This window comes from Orbicella franksi, chromosome 4 (assembly GCF_964199315.1).
Source record: "Orbicella franksi chromosome 4, jaOrbFran1.1, whole genome shotgun sequence".
Lineage (NCBI taxonomy): Eukaryota > Metazoa > Cnidaria > Anthozoa > Scleractinia > Merulinidae > Orbicella > Orbicella franksi.
Window position 1 is genome coordinate 11,797,009 of NC_138148.1, and position 21,785 is coordinate 11,818,793.

General features: G+C 38.9%; 2 protein-coding genes across 4 annotated transcripts in view; one reads left to right on the plus strand and one right to left on the minus strand.

The window, feature by feature from the left end:
• Positions 1 to 8,378, minus strand: part of LOC145483388 (E3 ubiquitin-protein ligase HECTD1-like) — a 29,771-nt gene extending 21,393 nt beyond the window's left edge. For all 3 annotated transcript variants that reach the window (XM_081461893.1, XM_081461892.1, XM_081461891.1), the window contains exons 1-9: positions 7,723 to 8,378; positions 4,836 to 5,070; positions 4,014 to 4,241; positions 2,723 to 2,977; positions 1,729 to 1,999; positions 1,333 to 1,412; positions 1,117 to 1,215; positions 558 to 681; positions 139 to 476 (exon numbers count right to left, since the gene is read on the minus strand). In XM_081461893.1, the coding sequence (XP_081318019.1) occupies positions 139 to 476; positions 558 to 681; positions 1,117 to 1,215; positions 1,333 to 1,412; positions 1,729 to 1,999; positions 2,723 to 2,977; positions 4,014 to 4,241; positions 4,836 to 5,070; positions 7,723 to 7,862 (1,770 nt within the window). In that variant the 5' untranslated portion in view covers positions 7,863 to 8,378. The remainder of the gene's footprint in view (positions 1 to 138; positions 477 to 557; positions 682 to 1,116; positions 1,216 to 1,332; positions 1,413 to 1,728; positions 2,000 to 2,722; positions 2,978 to 4,013; positions 4,242 to 4,835; positions 5,071 to 7,722) is intronic.
• A 99-nt stretch (positions 8,379 to 8,477) lies between these two features.
• Positions 8,478 to 21,456, plus strand: LOC145483391 (uncharacterized). The gene is made up of 2 exons (XM_081461896.1): positions 8,478 to 8,697; positions 10,198 to 21,456. Exons 1-2 carry the CDS (start codon positions 8,481 to 8,483, stop codon positions 10,578 to 10,580), a joined length of 600 nt encoding a protein of 199 aa, XP_081318022.1. The 5' UTR covers positions 8,478 to 8,480; the 3' UTR covers positions 10,581 to 21,456.
• Positions 21,457 to 21,785: the final 329 nt, after the last annotated feature.

Consider the following 21,785-nt stretch of genomic DNA (forward strand, 5'->3'; position numbering starts at 1 on the left):
CAAGGAAAACAAATTGACGAATTACACATCTGGTAAGGTCCACTACATAGGACAGTTTTATCTTGACTCGTGCTCTGCAAGGGTGAGAAAATGTTGTAGAACAATTTTTTTTTTTTTCGTGGTGATTTGCACTCTCACCTCATGATCCAAGACCACCGATAGAACCTCAATTATGACTGAGGCAAATGTTGAATTCTGTGACAGTTCTTCCAGCTGAGCTTGAGATGCATAGTGGATCATCTTACGCATCAGTGCTAAGGTCGCCTTCCTAATGCTCGGCATCATTGTCTCTTTATAATTCTTAGCAAACAGTGGCAGAAGGTTCTTGAGGTAAACAGGAGCCATTTCTGGGTCTCCCTTGACATCCTCTGGCTCTTCTTTCTTTTCCTCGGCACTGGTGGAATCTTGAGCAGCAGCTGGCTGTGCTGGTGTAGAGGATGAAGCAGAACTGTTTCCAACAGGTACCATCCATTCACCTTGGAATATAAAATCAGCATGTTAGTGATGTGACTGACTGGCCGAATATACTGTAATCGCAAAGCTAACAGAAACCATACCTGGTGATTGTAGAATATGTACAACTTCTCTGTGACCTTCATCATTCCGCTCTCTGGCTTTGTCCATGGGTGTTTTGCCATCTTCGTCTCTTAAATCTGGGTTGGCACCATGCCGAAGCAAAGTCTGAAAACAACCACAACAAAGTTACTGACATTGTAGTTCTGATCAGCACTTGTAGCTAATGACAAACTTCTATGCAGCTCTTAACAGCTGTATAACAATAATAATCATGGCAAACTGACATGAAGTATTTTAAGTCATTGTGAAAAGAATTCCACAGATTTTAATTGGAGGTTCCCCCAACAAACTGACATTGATTACCAAACCCTAAGTAATGGGCAATGTGAGAGTAGTGTCTAAACAGTATTTAATAAGTAGAAGCTACTTAGCACTCTTTGACTCTCAATAGGCTACTACAAAAGACTCATTAATTTCTATTCCAAATGCCCTGATTAGAGAATGGTCCACAGACCTTAAATAATTACAATTTTGTTAGTTCTCAACAAACAAAGTCATCCCAGCTGGTGCACATTCACTGCACACTTCTGTCAAACTTACTTTTGCAACAGCTGGTCTTCCAAAGCAAGCAGCATAATGTAGAGAAGAGGACCTTTGACCTCTGTTGACATCTGCGCCTCGCTCACAAAGATACTCCACCTACAAGATAATGTTAATCACATAATGTCAGGCACAAAAATGAATCCTTGTTACTGCTGACATTGCTGACTGCATGAAAGCATCTTACAAGCTACATGAAGATATTACATGGCCTACCATTTCTAAGGTTCCAAATGCAGATGCCCAGTTCAGCAAAGTCTGTCCAACATCATCCATAAAATTTACCTCAAATCCACCTACATTGTAAAGATATTTTTGATATTGTGACAAATTGCTTATATGGCAGCTCTGTATTTGCTATGGCCCAAATCCATTCTTTTTACAGCTGTACATGTGTACATGTGTACATGTGTTAGGGTTGTGGTCAGGGTTATTTAGGGTTAGGGAGGTAGATATGGGATCCTGGCAAGATAGGATAGGGTTACAGTAGGAACTGAGGGGAGTGGTGTGTACTAATTAATCTGTAGGTTGAAATCATTCTGACCTAAAGAACAAACTGACCTACAACACATACATTATAATGCACTGCCAGTTTATACATGTAAATCTCACCATTTTCAATAGCATCTATCACTGCATCAGTATCCTTGCTTCTGATGCAGTCAATGAGCTGTCGATGTGACCTCTCATTTGAACTGTCAAACCTTCGAAGGCCAGAAATTCCTCCCTTGGGAATACTGACACAGGACTTGGGCAAGGCTCGTCGTCCTTCAAACAACAGAACCAAGAGCAGATCTACCAGTCTCATGGTGTCCAGAACACATCTCTCGTCACCTTGGAGGGCTTTTTGGATTGCATCAGGAAGTCCAGCTCTTAATAAATCCTGTCAGTGAGCAAACATGTACGTAACATGTAAAGGTTTAGTTAAGAAGAAAATAGAAAGGCCTAACTGCACATTGGAAGTACACTAGAAATGAAATAAATATACGTACACTACAGTGATTAAAATTCAAAATGAAGGTAAGTTTCAGTATATGGAATTCTGACTGATGGATTATTGACCAGAAAAAAATGATGTACTTGCAAAGAACTGAGATTGAGATACATGTACATGTACATATACACATTGTTTGCAAAATCCTTTTCCAGCAATCCAGCGAGTCTACATGTATGTCCAGAAGTCAGAAAATTTCTAAATGGTGGGATATTGACCAGACATAAGTTAAGTACATGTACAATGCAAGGAACTGAGATTGAGCTACAAGTTCATTGCTTGCAAGTACTTTCCCACCAATCAAGCAAGTCTACTTCCAGTAGTCAGAACAGAGGCCAGGACATCCAGACTTAATTATAACATAATGGCAGTTTAAAATTGTTCCCAAGTCTACATGTATATACAGTAGTTAATGTTATGAGGTAATCAAAGATCTTTGCCACTGATCATGATTTTGACTACCAGTTACATCATTACCCTATGAATCACAACTTGGACAATCTCATGATCCATGTATGTATTGACTCTCCAATGTAATGAGAATCTTACAACTACAGTTTATAACAAAAAGCTGTTACAAGTTAGATACATGTAGCTGGCATATTTACATACATGAGTAACACTGGGTGATCCTCTGCACAGTGTTGATAAGAGACTAACGATGGTGGACACTGATGTACTGTTGCTTTTAGAGTCTGGCGTGGCTCCACTACTTCCTGTTTTCTCACCAGCAGAAGCTGCAGCACTTGCTAACCTCTCCAGCAGCTCGCTGCTCAGTCCATGTTCAGCCAAGGGGGCAGGATCAACACCACGGCGGGTAAACCGGTCAGCAAGGGACGCAAAGCACCGAAGAGCACCATCAGATACCTGTAAACATCGGGAAGAGCACTGTTGCTGTTAAACTTGTATTTTGATACCTGTACATATTGTTGATTTTGGAAGATTTAACAGTTGTGGCACAAGCAAAACAACTACATGTTGTATAATTGAGGGCACATTTGACCACACATACCAACACCAGAAAGGCTAGAGAATAGGAAACTCAGGCATTTCTTGTGGAGACCATTTGTGCCACACAACACAATGGGTATTGAGTGAAGTTTTCCTTTGTCAGAAATTGAGTGAGTGCCAAATAAATGAATGTCACTGGCCAAAAACAGATTTTTTAAATTTAAAAAGATAAATTCAGAGAATTTAATTATCACAGTTTATCATATGCCTTTGTCTTGCAAGGACTGGGAACTACCAAATTCATGAATTTGATTGGCTAAAATCAATATTGAATGTGGTCTAGATTTTCCCATCTAGACCAACATCTAGACCGGTAATTTTTTTTGCAGTGAAAAAGTTGCAAACTAAAATGCAAAATCATTGACTATATATTTACGGAAGTGCCTAAAAGCCTGATGAGAAAAAAAAAGTAAAGAGGACAAGTAAACTTTGGCAGAATTAAATTCAGCTCATCACCATTTGCAAGCAAAATGTCTGTACTGTTAGTACAAACCAGTTACATTGAACAAATTAAATTGATCTTGCTTGCCATATACATCTGTAATAAACATCTTATTAACCAAGCTTAGCCGGTCTGTATGGGAGAATCTTGACCATGGTCAAGATTCTCCCATACAGACCTCCTGCTTGGTTAATAAGAGCTGAGTAATAAACAGGAGTATTCCATAAACATTCTCACAGATATTCTGCACCTGAGGTAAGGTAGACAGTACTGTAAGGTACTTGTACATACCTATAGGAGGGTACAACTGAAATTCTCCTCACAGAGATCTCCAGAACAAAGACACTGAGTTCGGCTCTTTGTTACGCTAATTGAATAGGTTTTCAAGACTGCAATACTGTGTATCTTACCATAATTATTGAATACGATTAATGAGATTTTAGCACTTACATATGGGTCTTCGTGCTTAAGCAATGTTGACAGTGATTTAACGCAAGTTTCTAGGTTGGTGTCCTGTGGTTCCATCCTTCCACACAATCTGGTTACCACATTCATGGCAGAATGAAGTGTGTCCTTGTGCACAGCACTCCCAAACTCACGGATAAATGTTAGTGAACACTGAAGGCCACCTGCCTCAAACACAGCCCCTGCCTCGCGAGTGCATATCAGTTCCAGAACCTGGATTCAAAACATTTCCTCTTAGTTTGTTTATAAAAAAGTAAATGACATTTGTATCAACAGTGGAACCATGTTAATACCGTCATCAATGGGTCATGAAAATTTGGTCATATTAATGGGGTGGCAGTACTAGCGGGGCGGCAGTATTAATGGGGTGGCTGTTTTAACAGGGTAGGGTCAAATTTCACGAATTGTCTAGATTCATTGACCCATTAACTGCTATTATCATGATTGCACTTTTAAACAGCTACTCTTTACTAAGAACAATTGCAATTGTATCACATTCACACAGAAAATCACACAAGACAAACTATGATTATCAGACATTTTCTTAAAAAAAAACTACAAGGACAGACTCGTCTGGTAAGATTTTACACTATGGCTCCAATATGGCTAGTATTTTAAGGATAATATACCTTCAGTTAGAATGTTGATCACATTGTTTGCCTAACATGCCTTGCAACTATAGACAGTTTCAACTATATATTTACATTTTTCTTCATGTACAGTACATGTATATCATTGCAAAATTTAACTGAGCCTTTACCCTCTAAAACTAAAAGATAACTGTTGCTGGACACCTTGCAAACTTACTTTGACACATTGTTCTCCTAAGTCTTTACTGGTCCTTGATGATAAATCAACCACTACTAGCCGACTGCAAAGGGCCTTGATGGCTCCCTCCACAGCCACAATTCGTCTAGTACACTCTGCTGACACATCAAGGTAATATGTAATGGCTCTGGCAGTTACTTCAAGTACATTTTCAGGAGCACACTCATCCAAGAAGATCCGGCACAAGGCTGGAAGAAATGTTCGTGGAGGGCAACTGTAATAGGAGTACAGTTAGAGGTTTTAGTGATGAGAAATCATTCTATCTCTTGAGGTACATTCAAGTAAAATGGTACAGGGCTTGTAACATAGATCTGTGATCCAGGTTGTGTTGATTTTATTTCAAATTGGCATGATTTGTAGTGTTTTGAGCTTCTGGGATCAGCAAACATGCAGATGTATGGAGACCCGTATGTTGTGCAGAAGGGTTAATCTGTTAATCTGTCAGCCCTATTTATAGAGCATTTTCATGTGAAGTCATCAAATTCTTAAATCCAAAACTAAACAGCCACCAAAATTTGTTATTCTCATCAGGCATAAGAGGTACCAGCGCATTTTGAATTTCGAAGTTATGCAGTGTGTGACATAGAGCTAAGATCACATTTGTCGAAAACTATGTATTTATCTCGTGATTTTTAGCCCTTTAAGACGTTGCCGTATTTAGAAAAGTGCTTATTGAAACGTTAATTTGTTTTATTTTATTTTATTGTTATTCAAACCTTTTTTGACCTAAAATCAACATTTTTGAGCTTATACACTGCATGAAATTACCATTTTCAGGAGCCCATCATGGGCTTCTGCCATTTTGCTGTTTTCTAAGCGAAATCAACATCCTTGCCATCAGGCGTTAATGTGAAATCAACATTTTAACCTATTTAGACCTGAAATCAACATCATTGAGATTATACGTTGCATGAAATTACCATTTTGCTGTTTTCTAAGTGAAATCAATATCCTTGCCGTCAAGTGTAAACGTGAAATCAACATTTTAGCCTATTTAGACCTGAAATTAACATCATTGAGCTTATGCAGCACATGAAATTGACATTTTGCTGGTTTCTAAGTGAAATCAACATCCTTGCCATCACGCGTTAGCGTGAAATCAACCTTTTAACTGTTTTTGATCTGAAATTAATATTTTTTTAAGGTTACGCATTGCCAGAAAAATCAACATTTTGCTGTATTTTAAGTGAAATGAACATTTTTACGGTCGTGTGTTGACGTGACAACAAATATAAGTTTTTTGCATACATAATGTCTCAAAAACGAGGCAAATTTTTGACAAAGTTCACTTTTGAGCAAAATACCTAACACCCATTTTCTACCGAGCCCTTCACATGAACGAAACCGGGCTTTGTTATAATAAACCGAGCCGATCCTTTGTTTTAATCCTTGGTTATAATAAACCGAGGTGAGACTTTGACTTATAACAAAGGCTCGTCTCAGTCTATTATAACAAAGGATTGGCTCGGTTTATCATAACAAAGGCCCAGGCTTCGTTCATCTGAGGGGCTTGGCTGAAAAAGGGCATTAGGTATTTTTCTCAAAAGTGAACTTTGTCAAAAACGCTCCAAATTTCGCATGCAGTTTTGTTTAGGTATGTTTAGCAGTGTCCTGTAGTTTTTCTACTAAACTTTGCTTCGTTTTTGAGATATTGCGTATGCAAAAAACCACTCAGTTTTTCTAGAGGCGCCTTTATAAAACAAAGCAAAAACCAGTGACAAAAATACAGGACCACCTTTTTCTATTACATTGACGACCACATGCAAAAATTCAGGCCCTTTCATGAATTTTTTTTTTTCACCCAAATCGTCACTTAGCATTGTTTTGCACTCACCCGTTCAATTATTACAATTAAAGACATATAATTTATGTACCAAAAAAGTGAATTTTACAAAGCACTTTTCATGCTTATCTAAGGAGTAAGAAGGGCTGATACGTCCCATGGTGTGATGATGAATAATGATGATGATGATGAAGAAATAAGAAGTTGATGGCTCTTGGTAGTAAAAGTATTACATTTTTGCATTATGAGTGTAAAAAAAAAAATTAATTGACAATATTGGAAGGAGTTGCTCAACATAATTCGAAATTGCAGTGTAGCAATATAAACAAAATTCCTCTAAAATGTTTATGTACACATTTAAAACAATTAATCTTACCCATATAAAAATAAAATACAATGTACATAGTTTTTAAGAAAAATCACATAACATGATTTCAATAAAATGTCATTAACAAAAAAACCAATTCTCTGTTCTTAATAACGTCAGTGACTTTAGATCATCGCTTCTTTTGACACAACACAAATTACTCGTTGGAAAGCCATTTCACTGCACGACTTTCATTGTCACAAAAAAAGAGAAAATATTAAATAAATAAATAAATAAATAAATAAATATACATTTATATAGCGCCATTTTCCACTAATTGTCCATGGCGCTTTACAATACTTTAAAATTAAAATCCTAATTCTTTAAAAACCTAAAATCCTAAATCCTAAAAGTTAAAATCCTAAGAATTAAATACGCTATATAATACAATTAGGCTACAAATAAAAAGTAAAAACTAGCTTAAGTTCAACTCAAAAGAATTCGGGAGAGAAAATAGTTATTTGCTTTGCCATTCAATTAATTCGCACAAAAGTCAAGCGAACAAATCTGGGACCACGACATCTGACAATTCGGTCTTATTAGACACGAGAAATGTAAACCTTAGGTGTCTGGCAAGTTTAGAGATTTTTCACCTTGAATTTTTCATATTAAAACGCTTTTCCCAACGACTGATTAATAAACGACAACGTTAGAAGCAATAAATGACTGGGAATCAAATAACAAATAGATTGAATGTCATTTATAAGCTTACTAACCTTTCGAAACACCGGTCGATATTGTCCGACATCAACAGCAACATACACAACTGCTCCAAAGCGATGAGTTGCATATCTCTTTCGTCCCCTTGCCCCATACTTAGCCATTCTAACAGAGTATCAGGATCGACGTCCACCATTTTCCCAGAGAATGGACGTCAATTTGAGTTAGCAAAAATACGACTTAAATTTTCAACAAATGAAGATCAGGAGGATCTATAGGCAACAAAGGACTAAAGTCCACGACGTCTGGACTTCACACTTGCGTGAGAAAAACAGTGTAGCTTTCGTCTCGGTTTCACAGATGTCCCGGCTTAACCACCGTACGTAATCCAGAGTTATTATCGTTATCTTTGTGGATAAAGGTATAAAAAGGCTCCGCGATTATCTTCGATAGTTCGTGTCACGGAAATGCTCTCTTTCACAGGGAGTCTCTGGCCTCGTGTTTCCTGCCTTATACCAGCCAGTCATTCGTCTGAATTAGTTATCATGAGGCGTATTACATCCCATCATTGAGGCATCCACCGCTCCAGAGGACGCCATTTCTGTTTCGGAAACACCTGAAACCGAAAATAGCGTTGTAAAACAGCCCACACAATTACTAAATCTCGCTTTCTTTCGTTTCTTTCCAAATGTAATGTTGTCAGAGACCTTACCGCAAACAAAGCCTCTTTCGGAAGTTGGATGAACGCGTGGAGATTGGGACTTACTCGATCCATGCCTCCACCGAAGAATACGGCGATCGTGTTTTGTAGTGCATGTTGTGTTTGTGGAACTGTGTTTCGCCGTTTTTACTCGTTCAAATGGAACCGATTTTCGAATGCAGAACACCTCCAGCGTCCCCAGAGCTAAGCCGTCTTGTAACAAAGCGCCGTTGCCCATTTGGAGAGTCCCCACAGCCGCAGAAGCTCCCAGCAACTGAAAGTGTCATGGCGCGCAATGATGGAATTTACGCAGTTGATCACAGTTCTAGTGGTAGGTTATGTTTTTTTCAAAATTCCTCGCAAACAAGCGAATGAAAGTTAACAGGTAGGCGAGTAACGATGCAAATTTTTACATTGCTGATTGTGAATGGTGCAGTGTCCCAATGATTAATCAGCTTTAGAAAACAAAGCCTGCCAACCTGTCCCCCCTTAGTAGTCGTGGCCTAATCCCGGGGCGGCACATACCTATATAGCCCATATAAGGGAGTACCGCCCCCCCCCCCCCCCCCGAGGCCTAATCGCACGAGGAATACGCATGGTTTTCATCATTTATGCTCGAAAATTTGAGCATTATGCTTTTAAGCTTCAGCCTCTGCTCAAAACAACAGCATTCTGCCTAAGATTATGCTCGAGAAGCAACATTATGCTCCACTGATCTTGGTTATATTTGATGCCCTTTTCCATCCCTGCAGACAAAAAATACCTCCATAAGTCAGAAACACAACTTTTATTGCATCAGTTGCAACTTTACAGGCAATAAACAACAAATAATGCTCAAAAGCACTCTCTGATCAGTTTGCTAGCAGGCACAGAATTTTAGATGTAAAACTGCATTGTATCTCGTATTAAATTGAAGCATCAATGATCACTCGGTGTAGTCCTGTAAGGCAAGATTCTGTAAATGGCCAAACGTTGTGGTCAAATTAAAGAAGACGCTCTCAGATGATACGAATGAAGGCTACATCAGTAGAACAAGCTAAATTAGCTGGCACAAACCAAAAAGACAAAACCATTTGTCTTCCACCATCCAACGGGGTCAACAGCATCCACTATTCCATCTGCCCTCCCAATTTATCTGGGAAGCTCATTCTTCAGGTTTTCAATTAGGGTACAATCATTTAGAAAAAGCGATAGATGATTGATATTGTTTTGTCACAAGGTGTACTAACTGACAGATTTGATGAGCACTGAGAAGTTGTGCAGCCTTGAATATTTAAAATCCTTACTAAAAGCACTTGAAAGTAAAAATTTCTCCCTAAAGTTATGGAAATATTTACCATTATCATTATCATTATTGTTAATATTGTTATTAATTATTATTCTCTAATTATGCTGAAAAAATGCCCATTATGCTGGCATTATGCTCGATGCTCTAACTATAGCATTATGCCCAAAATTATGCCGGCATAATGCCTCTAAGCCTGGTCTAGATATGTACGTCCAAGTGACATTGTAACAATTGCCACAAGTAAAATTACTGGCTAGTACACTATAAAGTTTTATATGCGGATTGGGAAGGCTTTGTCCTAAAGTCCAACCCTTTACCCTTTTGTATACAACTTTGACAGAAAAGTTACCCCTTTCAAATACCTACATATTAACACTGCATCCCTTCTTATTATAAGCAGGTCTTCTGACAGGGTAGGATTGAAAAACAAAACAAAACTTATGCGGCATTTTAGGGGCAGATTGTGCTATAAGAATGTGCTTGTAGCATTTCTCTTGAAATAGATATCTTGTAACTTACTAGTGATATTTTGTAACCATACAGGTTGTGCATTTCAAATGCTTATGAACAGTCAAAGAAGCCAAACAGATGTTGCCCAATCTCCTGCTTTACCAACAACAACTATCACTTTATCTCTATGCTGGGTTTGTCATCAACAAAAGGAATCTATGCCATGTGCATTTTGTGAGCACAATGTGTGTGAGATGTGCGTGCGACAGTGTGACAAGTGCTTTGGAGTGTTCTGTGCGTTCTGTTCAACAATCAACTATGACAATCATGAAGATCGTCCGTTATGTCTAACTTGTCACCATGAAGAGTTGCGACAACAAAGAAACAGAGCAGTTCAAACAGGTCCCATGCAGCAGCAGTCAATGACGTGGAATGGACAAAGGGGACTTGAGGGGTACAGGCCACTTACAACCTAGGGGCAAATGAACGTGAGTGAATCTAGGAAAACACCATCCTGTTCCCACTTACCTTTTGGGCTAAACCATCAGAAATGTACATTTGAACAGAGAGACACAAATGGTTGATTTTGGTTGTCATCAAAGAGGATTGCAATAAACTCTCTCAAAGACTGACACATTCAGGGGTGGCTCAAACTGTCAATTCTAGGGAAGTGTCTGCCTTAAAACAGAGATCGGTAAGAGAAGGGTCAGAAAAGGCTATATCCCACTCTTGTGTGGGATCTGGGGTAATAAGTGTTACTGTTTTTCTAGGAATATATCTAAAACAGAAAGTTATTCAGTCCCTTGCTACATTTGTATCTGTTAACTCAACTGCACACAGGGAGGTCAGCCATTATGTTCCCACTTTGGTTGTTCAGATAAGCATGTTAATTGGTAAGGGTTGTTTTTGGATTTGATGCTAATGTAACCTGTGCAAGTACATGTATACGCCTTCAGTTGACACAATTTTACAACAGGCGATTTGCATGATGGCATCATAATTTGACTACAACTACCAGAATACTTCACTTTTTCTATTTCTTATGCTAATTAGGACAATTATTATTATTTGAATCCCATTGGGGCTTCAAAATTTAAATAATAAAGTAAAAACAGTAAAAACAATTAGTTGTAGTCAAATGACAGCAACATGCAAATCTGCAATTCCTAGATGTTCTTGTGATCCACGGGAAATGTTAGTGCTCATTTCCAACTCTGCAGTAACTCTTTGCATTTGAGCTATGGACATCTTATAATGGTGTGCCTCAAACACTGCATGTCACCCAGAATGTTGCTTTTTACAAGAAGTTCTGCACTATAGTCCCCATGGTTTCTGACCTATTAATAGTTAATAGTAAGTTATTTATTTATTATGTTTGAGACAACTTGTTATCAGCATAGTTTACAGTTGTGTAAATAGTTTTACTTGTATGTTTATAAAGGTCTTATCCTGCCTTCTGTTCTTTTTAATTCTATCCATTGTCAGATGTCATTTACACGTTTCATTGTTTGCATATGCCATTTCTGAAGGCTATAATGTTTTATGTACTAGATGTATCTTGCTATTACGGTACACTTTGGCACAGTACAGAATTTCAACTTATACTGTATATACTTAGACTCAATAGTTAGAATAGTTGTCTGATTCTTATTTCCAGTGAAGATTATGAAGAGAGGTGTGGGTCAAGTCACAGTACATAATGTAAGGCATACCTCCCCACTTCACCCCTTCTGTACCCCTTCCCCTCCCCAGAATTCCTGCTGTGGGTTAATGGGAGACATTGTTCAAATGGCGTATTGCTTGGTAAGACTCGTGCGATGAATCCTAATCAACTGAGTTGAACAAATCCGGGAAGGGCAGGGAGGGGGGGGGGGGGGGGAATTTGAGGTATATGAAACTGTAGGGAAGTCTGTCATTTAGTTACTTTGAAGGGTCTTAAATTAAAGTATTGTGAACAGACATACCTTATGGCTGTACCTTTTTAAAACTTTAATAGGCGCTACATGAAAAATTATGACTAGAAGACTTCCTTTCTTTGGTGAATTATTCATAATACAGGCCAGTTATGAGATTTGAAAGGGGTACCTATTTGCAATTAAAGGTACATGTATAAAAAAGGGGTACCTTTTCTGTGAATATGGTATACCAAAGGATAAGAGGCGGGTCCCCTTTAAAGAACTTCGTAGGATACCCCCCACCCCCGGACGTCTTCTCAGTAACTCAAGTCCACGAGTGAGGGGTATTCTAAACTGCAAGCAGGCTATCTTTTCCTCGAAAATCCGTGGGGAAGAACACAAAACAAGTAAGCGTGCGAGCGTGACGTGCGAGCGACGCCCGCGCTACTAGCGGCTAGCGGCATCGCCGCTTGCCGCTCGCACGTCACGGTCACGCTCACACGCTTACTTGTTTTGCAATTTTGCGTTCTTCCCCACGGTTTTCGAGGAAAAGAGAGACTGCTCGTAGTCTAGGGGTATTCCCCCAAACTTGTGGTGTGTGGTTGCACGAGACTGCTTCTTGAACTCTTAAGGTCAGCACACACTAGCGGACATGTTTCAGCGACAGTTTCCCTCGTATGACACGCCCGTTTTTGCCAAAAAGTTATGTTGCGGAGACAAAATTTTGTCCAGGTAACTTGAGCCAGGAAATTCAGGTGGTTTGAGTTTGTGCGTCTTGAAGCAGGGACAAAATGACCTCAGTTTTCAATGTCGCATCGTGTGCACTGCTCTTGCAAACTTCCCCTGTAGACAAAAACCAAAATCCGCTTCTTGTGTACCAGCTCTCGTACTGTCACAACAACATGCTTTCTATGCGTATTTAGTATAAATCTACTAGCGTTCTATCACGAATGCATTCGCTAATGGGCTACGCCACTCACTATCTATTCTGTGATAGATAGTGAGTAGCCTAGCAGTGTGCCCTTGTCAACAAAATGACGGCCGCTTCTTGGCGTTTTCGAAGTGTCTGTGAAGAAGATTTGGATAAAGTTTTGAACGACTAGTAGATTTATACTAAAACAATTAGATTATTCGCTCTCGATTTCTATGCGTGATAGAAATCTCGAGCTCATAATCTAATTGTTAAATACGAAAGGGCTTGTCCGCGCAACATGTGCCTTGTGAATCCCACTTAAACCTTTTTCGGACCGAATTATGGAATTGGAAAGTCCTATATCCGAAATTGCAATTTCGACCGATTTTTCTGATCGCACGTTCTTCCTCGTTATCGAGAGAGATGTTGAGTGTGCACAAAACACCTTACTGGTTTAACATTAAAATGGTACATCAAAATCTACACCGTATTTCCACGAAAAAAACGCCGCCTTGGTGTAAGCGCAGAACATTAATAAGCGCCACACCCCAGAACACAGCTCGCGCTCAAAAGCTGGGCTTACTACGCTCCTTACTTCGCCTTACGCTCATTTGCATTGATATGGCATTGAACTTATAGTTACAATGTATATCCATGCAAAAAGTACCCTCGAGTACTGAAGCGCCACATCGAAACGTCGAAGAATTTAATGAGCGTTCTTTGAGTATTCGTACCTTTTTCGGAAGGTCAAAACAGCTTATCATCAATTAATATACCCAATTTGTCCCCGCGTATATGTACAAAGGTACGAAAACTTTCAAAATTTCGCAAGGAAACGTCGTTAATTTGAATATTAAAGCGCGTTTACGTCTGTGGACCTCCTACATGTGCCATAGGACGGATGGAGTAAAGGAAAAAAAAGGTAAACTTTGCCTGTTTATTTGTCAGACATTTCTCCCAAAACATTCAGATTTACCTTCTTTTTGTTCCAGTTATAGATTGATGAACGTCCACACTACGCCAAAGATAGTTGAAAACGCAGCTTTATTTCTACGACTAGACCTACCGTCCACGCTAATCCGTCAGGAAAACGGAACTCTTCGAAGACACTCTTCAAACCAGAGGAATTTGAAAACGCTGGCTCTTCGTTTTCGTTTGGACGGAAAACATTTTGTAGACGGAGCTTTACGAAAACGATGACGTCACGATAATCATGTGATTTACCTGCCCGAGTTTTCCTCAAACACAAATCCAAAATGACCGGTGATTGTTGCGTTTTTAAATTCCTCCGGCGTAGTGTGGACGGAAAACATTTGATACATTTTCAGAGTGTAAACACTGTTTTCAAATTTCTCCGACGCAGTGTGAACGGGGCTTAAGATTCTTGCGTGCGCTTCCAGCAGCCAGCACGTCACAGTAATTTGTCACACCCCCCTATTTTCGCATAATTGTGATGACGAAGGACTGATACAGCTTAACTTCGATCACGTCAACAACATCGATATTGCATACGCGATTAATCAACAGATTACCGAAAGTTCACTCCAGATTTCCTCCTGTTTCCGACATGAAACATTTTCCACAGCCCTCTTACGTCAAAATGTGCGATACTAGCACTGCCGACTCGTGATAGAGAAGGTAGCCTCTGAATTCCTTTTAGCTTTTACGGTACCTGTTTCTCTTTAATAACTGTCGAGTTCGAACTGGACCCATTCAACCGGGATTGATATGTTTCAAACATATCATTTTTGTTTTGAAATGAAAAATTGAAGCTGTCAGTTTTTTTACAGAACATTATTAAATTGAGGAGAAACTATGTCTGCGAGTGCGTGTTTTTGTCATTTTCTCGAGTGCGTAAGCTGGACTTGTGGGAGCGAAATTGCTCCGGCAATATTATGCCTAAGATATTGATATATAACATTATTGCACGAAACGGAATCGGTAAATTATACTCTTACTTATATATACTGTGGTAAATTAAGATTAGTTTTCAGCCAATCAGCGCGCGTCCGTGAGCGTGCAATATCATAGTATAAAATGGATCCCTCATTTCATCAGTTTTACGCGGACATCAGATTAGAAACATTTAAAAACTTCTGTGTTGAGTAATATTTACATTAAAAGATAAGTTTTGATATAATTTTGGGCTGCATGCACTGACTGATTTTAATGAGCTACATTCAAAAAGCTTATTTTTCCCGTCAAATGTAAGTTATAAAACATAGCGTGAATTTACGAGTGACTGAAGATCTCTCTTGTTCAGTTTTCTCTTCTGCCGTCAATAAATTGATCGCTAGCCGAGCATGTCACGTATCACAATATAGTGGAGGAAATGGAGTCTTAGTAGACCCTCGATATTCTATTGATAGTTACATTACTTATATTGTAGCAAATTTACACTTGATGCTTGCGTTGTTCCCTTGTAGTTAATCAAGGGCGGACATCCGGACATCAAATGTCAATATACGTACGTGTTAGGCGTATGTCACTGAGCCTCATTCAAAAATAGATACATTACATATATAGCCACCCACTTCAAAACATCACGATATAATGGGTTACTATCGAGAGCTTTGATTTAATGACAAACACATGACGCTCCATAAGTCAGCTGTCCAAAAACTCTAAAAAAGAAAAACACGTAACAAGTTAGTCGATCTTTTGTTTTTCCGAGATGTTGAGCTTAACTTGATAAAACACGTATCCGAACTGCCTACTTTCAACGATTAATAGCTGGCACATAGCCGACTGAAGTTTATACTACTCTTGAAGTTTCCGTTACAAAGTGCCTTCCTCAGTTTTGGACCTGCGAGTTCTATTTAGCGCGGTTATATTCTAATACCCCGCAATAAGTTCACGGGTCTTACAAAATCTAGCACTGATTTGTTCTAAAGGTACATGCAAGAGATGGCTGAGAAATTAAGCGAGCAGAGGAATTTAATACAGGCAAAACCAAGTAAAATTTTATAACTGCTTGTTTAATATGCTGAAACATGAAAGCTAGAGAACACGTTTCAGCTGTTAAATTGTACAGGGGTGCATGATTTAAGTGTACCAAACTAGAGCAAAATTCTGGCATAGAAAGATACTTTCTGTTCCGGGCTGGAGTCAAGCTATCAACAAAGGATTATTTTGCTACGTGGCAAAAAGTCTATCTGCTTATTTTTGAGGACTCTCAGTCTTCCATGAAGTCACGTGATTATCAGTAAATTAACATTTTATTATAGTGCTATCAATAGAATTGTTAGATACATGTAAAAGCACTAAATGACCACGTCCTTAATTAATTTTGCTGGTGCAAAAAAAAATTTAGCTGTCAACTGAAGAAAGTTTACATTGAATTGCAAATCATCATGCCCTTTGTCTCGGAGGACCATGTGAGCGTGTGTTGTTGAATCGGTTTCGAAGGCTAAATATATATTTCCATGAGCATTGTATAACTTCACTCAAGCCGTGTTAAATCTTTGTATATATATGCTAGAGAGATCTTTTAAGCCGCGGAAAGCATAGACTGGTATGTATAGCGGTAGTTAAGTGAACATACGCTTTATTATGAAAAGAATTTGATAGTACCTTGTTCAAGTTGTTGTGACGGCCATCTTTAATTTGCACGGTGGAGCAAGACCGGGAGGAGATTGACAATCGCTTTTTCACTGACAGAGAAACTAGTTGTAGCTAGTTTTTGATATGAGAAATAACATTTATTTAAAGCGTCCAAACAGATCAAAGAAGGAATCTTTACAGCTGCAAGTTAATCTGATTTAAAGAGCGATAACCGAAACAAAACCAGAAACCCCAGCGTATTATCAGTTAAGTATTCGCAATGGTGTATGAATAGTAAATTGGCCTTAAGACTTATGGCCTTTTGGTCCTTTTGGGCTGTTAGTAACCCCGTCAAGGATAGTGTAAATAAATAAATAGCCGACTAAAATATTGTATTGTATTGTGTTGTATTGTAAGAAGAGTAAGTATTGTGCCGTTTTGTTGTAAGTAGCTTCAGTACAATGTAAGTAATCATACGTTTTGCAATGAAAAAAACAAAACAAAACCATCAAGGATTCTTGCTAAGTTGGGTTACGTTAAACGCTTTTTACCGGAACTAATTAGAAAATACAAACGTGAAACCACAACTTCCGATCGAAACTCCGCTCTTTTACATCAAAGACGACAGGAACAAGAAAGTTTCTAGGGATTGACTGTGGAGGTGTTTCCTGACAAAGGTCTTCTTACGCTTGTTAACTTGGTTAATCACCAAAACAAGGAAAACGCTATACTGAACAAGGGGAAAACACTAAGATTACATAAAGTCCGGGATATGACGTCACAAGCCGAAGAACATCGTTTATACTACAGGTAATGAAAACCAAAAATATATGCCTTGATTCAAATCTCATTGCATAGATAATCTTGGGACAGCGTTCATTTACTATAAATAACTAAGCTGATGAAATAGTTCTTAAGTAAGCTTGATGAAGAAAACTTAACTGATGTTAAGGTCTCGATGAGTAACGACCAAAAGTAATCAAGGGAGAAGCGATTTTAACACTGACACAGAGGTCCGGCGATACGTACATTACAACTAACTCAAAGGGAAGTCTGTTTGTCCATACACCAGGTACGTAGCCAAATCAAATATAAACAACTTGGGAATGCATTACGTCTGAAACGATTGTTTGAAAACTGAAGGGTAAGATCCAAGGTTTAACTTAACATTTCCTGGTTTCAGTTCTTACAATTCTCGGACGCGTGCGGGAAAGTCTACTGTTGTATAGGTCGTTGCAGCGAAGAATCAGCGAAGGATTTATGAACTAGGAAAGTCCTATAACAGTTGACTTCGGTTATATTTGAATCCTGGTCATTTTATTCATTCATATTGCTGTAAAATCTATACGTTATGAGTTCAACCGATCATTGGTGGTACTTTTCCGCCTTGATTGCCGGAAATGCTGACTTAGAAATACGTGAATTTTCCGCCGTTTGCTTTCGTCAGCTACACTATTAGAACAAAAAATGCATAGATTGCAACTGAAGTCCCATACACCCAAATCTATTAATAGCACTTGTAATAAAATCAAGTTGTTGTTGACATTGCAAGTAAATAATCAAGATCTGAAGATGCGACTAGTTCACGATTCCTCTGCTAAAAAAGATCCCTTGCACACCACTAATGCTGCAGAAAGTCGGATCTGTGATTTGACTGACGAGGAACTACATGTAAAGGTATGTTCTTTAACAGCTCTATTTGCTCATTACATCACTACAGAACAAAACTGGCAATACCTTTTTCTTACTGGTTAGAATTCCGAGTGACGGTTACTGACAAACATCACTAAACAGTTCAATTCTCTCTCGATAATAGCAAATCTTTAGCGTACTTAGTTAATGACAATAATTAATTAATACGCTGTAGAAATCACTCAATTCTGAAAGACCAATACACTTCATACGCTCTTAATTTCCTTGCCGCCGAAGAAATTGAAAATTATACCGGCCTTCTTGCAATAAGAGAGTTTTCGCTTGACCTATAGCTAAATATATACGCGCTAGGCTTAGAAGACTGTGCCAAGAGTCAGACGACAGATAGCGAGGGTGGCAAAGAGTTTATGCGAGACACGTGATGAGGGCAAAATTAGCGTGTAACGCGTGAAAAGCAACGAAAACACATACGTGATTAGTGAATTTATGATCAAAAACCGTTATTAAGCTATGGGACGTATGTGTAACGCGTGAATTTTGTCAAATTTTGTCAAACTTTCGAGTGAAACGGGATCACAATCCTCCCTCGTCCTGCTAGTTACGATTGATTGCAGTCAACCCAGGGCAGTCGATGCTTTGAGTGAGTCCATAATTTTACCATTTCTTTGAATAAACCATATGATACGTGTATCGAAGGATACCTAAATTCGCAATTAGCCAGTCAGAAGCCGTGTCAGAACTGTCTTGATATCCACGAACTCTCGGCCAAATTTGGGTACGGTAAATACGTACCTAATTATTCCATTTTTGGCTCGCTTTGGCGGCGTTGTATCTGGAAATGGGTATTTTGGCTGGAGTATGTCTAGTCAAACTCGCCTGATTTGCCGCCGAAGCCTAACAAAAATTGTATGATTAGGAATAGGTTATATGACCAAACCTTTCACGGTCACAAGTCAAAAATGCGCACACTAGAGATATGCAGATTCAGCTGCTCGGAACAACTATTAATAGAAAATCACTGAAATCACCAAGAATGGCTTATCCTTTGATACACGTAACTATGCTCTCGTGTGCTCAAGGCTTAAGCAATTAATGAACGAGTCATGAGGTGATGTAACGAAAGTGAAAGACTGTAGCTTTGTTTATCTAATCCTGGAGGCTTAAAAATGTCAAAAATCGCAAGAATTTCTTCCGCATGAATACTTGACGATCTTTACACATATTTCTTACGCTAAAAAACCTTCAGTCGCCGAGAGTTACGTAAGAAAGTGAACCCTATGACGCAAGAGTGATAAAAGTCGAAGATAAATTCAGCTACCTTAACAGCAATTTTGATCGAAATGAAATTAAGCTATTACTCATCGACTTCTGGGAGCAGTTTTTCTCATTCCTTAAAAAAAGAAACCCTTGTTTGCTTGTTGTTCACTATGAACAAACCTCAACAAAGATAATTGTAGTTAGTAATATTCCACTAGAAAATAAAAAGCATGTGATTGTTGTTTTTATAAATTAGAATGAATTGCATGCGTTGGCCGAGACAAGTGCCTACTTGATCAGAACCGTTATCGGAAAGGTGCGGCCGGCGGAACCACCTACGCCAAAATGAATCTCTGGAATGAATTTCAGATTATGCCAGAAAAGTTATTTTCAGTTGAAAACTGACTCGTTCTTTCAGGCGTAGATAGCACGGATTTGACTCGTCACTCGAAAATTATTCTTTGGGGAACTTGCGTCAGTCATTGATTAGTTTAAAATGCCATTATTACTAGGAAGCCTATCTTGAGCCCGCACCACCTGCTCTGCTCAGCGAGTGGCTGTAGTAGTTATCCTTTAGTATGATCATCCGTCCTTGAAAGAACTGCTCACTGACAGGACATACAGTGTATTATTTCGAAACGTGTCGAATTGCGGAACATAACCGGAAAAATAAGTACTATTTATTTTCTTTTTTCCGCCTTTTTGGAAAGAAAGGCAAGTCGACATATAACCTGGAAGAGTTTTAGCTAATCTAGCTAGCATAGCCTAGCACTTTGAAAAGCGTCTGTAAACGAGTTGTTTTGCTGAAAATTTATGCGTGACTGAGTTTAAACATTGAATCAAAGCCGCAAACAATTAGCCAGTTTCGAAAGCCTGATCGAAACCTGTTCTAGTAGTCTTAAGTTTATTAGAGGAAAGATTAGAACTCACGAGGAACGAAACTCCATTACACCGGTGAAGGCGATAGATTGATAACAGTTGGGTTATTATCAGCCTAACTGCATGAGTTATCCACCAACGCGATTAATAATTGTACCCAGCGAGGTTTGTGAATGACGTCAATGATTGAAAATCAAAGCTCTCAGAAAGCGCGACTTTGCTCAGCCTCATCAAGGTTAACAATGTGTACAGAAGAAGAGATTTCACACTTCAGTACTCAAATACAACAAGTGCACCGAACATGTCTGAAACACTCGTATAACGATAATTCAGTCACACGTTATCGACACATGAACTACCTCACGTCGTTTCAGCGACTGTTACAAAAGACCGAATTATGCAAAACAGCGATGATAACCATTAAAATGATGCTATGATTAGGATTCTCATCAAAAATCGCGGGATGGAAATAAGTGAAGGCATATTACAACAGACCAGTTTGCTTAAATGTTTAAATTATCCCTTCTTTTCTCTCCTGATTCTGCCTAATTTTCGCTATTGTAGACATACAGATCAGTCCTGTTTTCTCTACAAAGCTACTCACAATAATGGCGCCCAATTGCTTACAATTTTCTTTTCTAGACCGGCGCTATTCATTTCCGGATGAAATCTCAGTAAAACTAGTTTTTGCAAGCAAGCTGTGCGCGGACGCCGCGGAGCTGTTAGACTGAAAAGAAATCAGAGAAAAGGGAATATCAGGTCGACGTGGGTCCAACCTATTAATAGTATCGGATTAGATGTTGATTCCGTCGCCAGTCATGGACACAAGTCCCTCAAGGAGCAATCTGTCTTCGCCCTTTAGACAGCAGTGGCATGTATGTGGAACCCCACACTTACCCATCATTGCGTGACTCTACTCCGGAACAAAGAGTATCATTTTTATTACACATTTATGCGTTTTAATTACTTCCTTGTAAAGAGACACTGATATCAACTTTTGCTTTGCTTTGGTGAAAGACTTGAAAGGGATTTCACTGAGCAGTGTCCTTGAGGACAAATTTAAGATCTGAATGAGGATTGCTTACGAAATACTCAGAGGTGCACATTCAGGCTGACTTACTCGCATTTCAGTTATTTCCGTCATCTGATGCATAACAACACTTACTATTCATCTGCCTTCATCTATGACGCCGTTCCTCAGTTTATCAACGTAACGTGAAAAAAGCCTAAATGTCACGGTCATCTTCAATAAAACCTGGCTATTTCCCAAAAAGTCGCTTGGCTGACTCATGTGCACTCCATTGAGGCTTACTTGTTTTTGCTATACGAGCCCTCGGCTGCGCATTTTAGTTCGCAGCTGAGAAATTGCCTGACTGACTTGCAATTGGCGCACACTTCTTTAGCTTTCTCTCACAAAATATTGAGTCCGACGTCGTTCGTAAACTCGCTCGTGCGCCAAAGCGAAAAGCCAAATACCAGCCCTTAAGCGCGAAACTCAAACACTAGAGCCTGCTTTCTAAACTAGAAAATACAATCTTGTT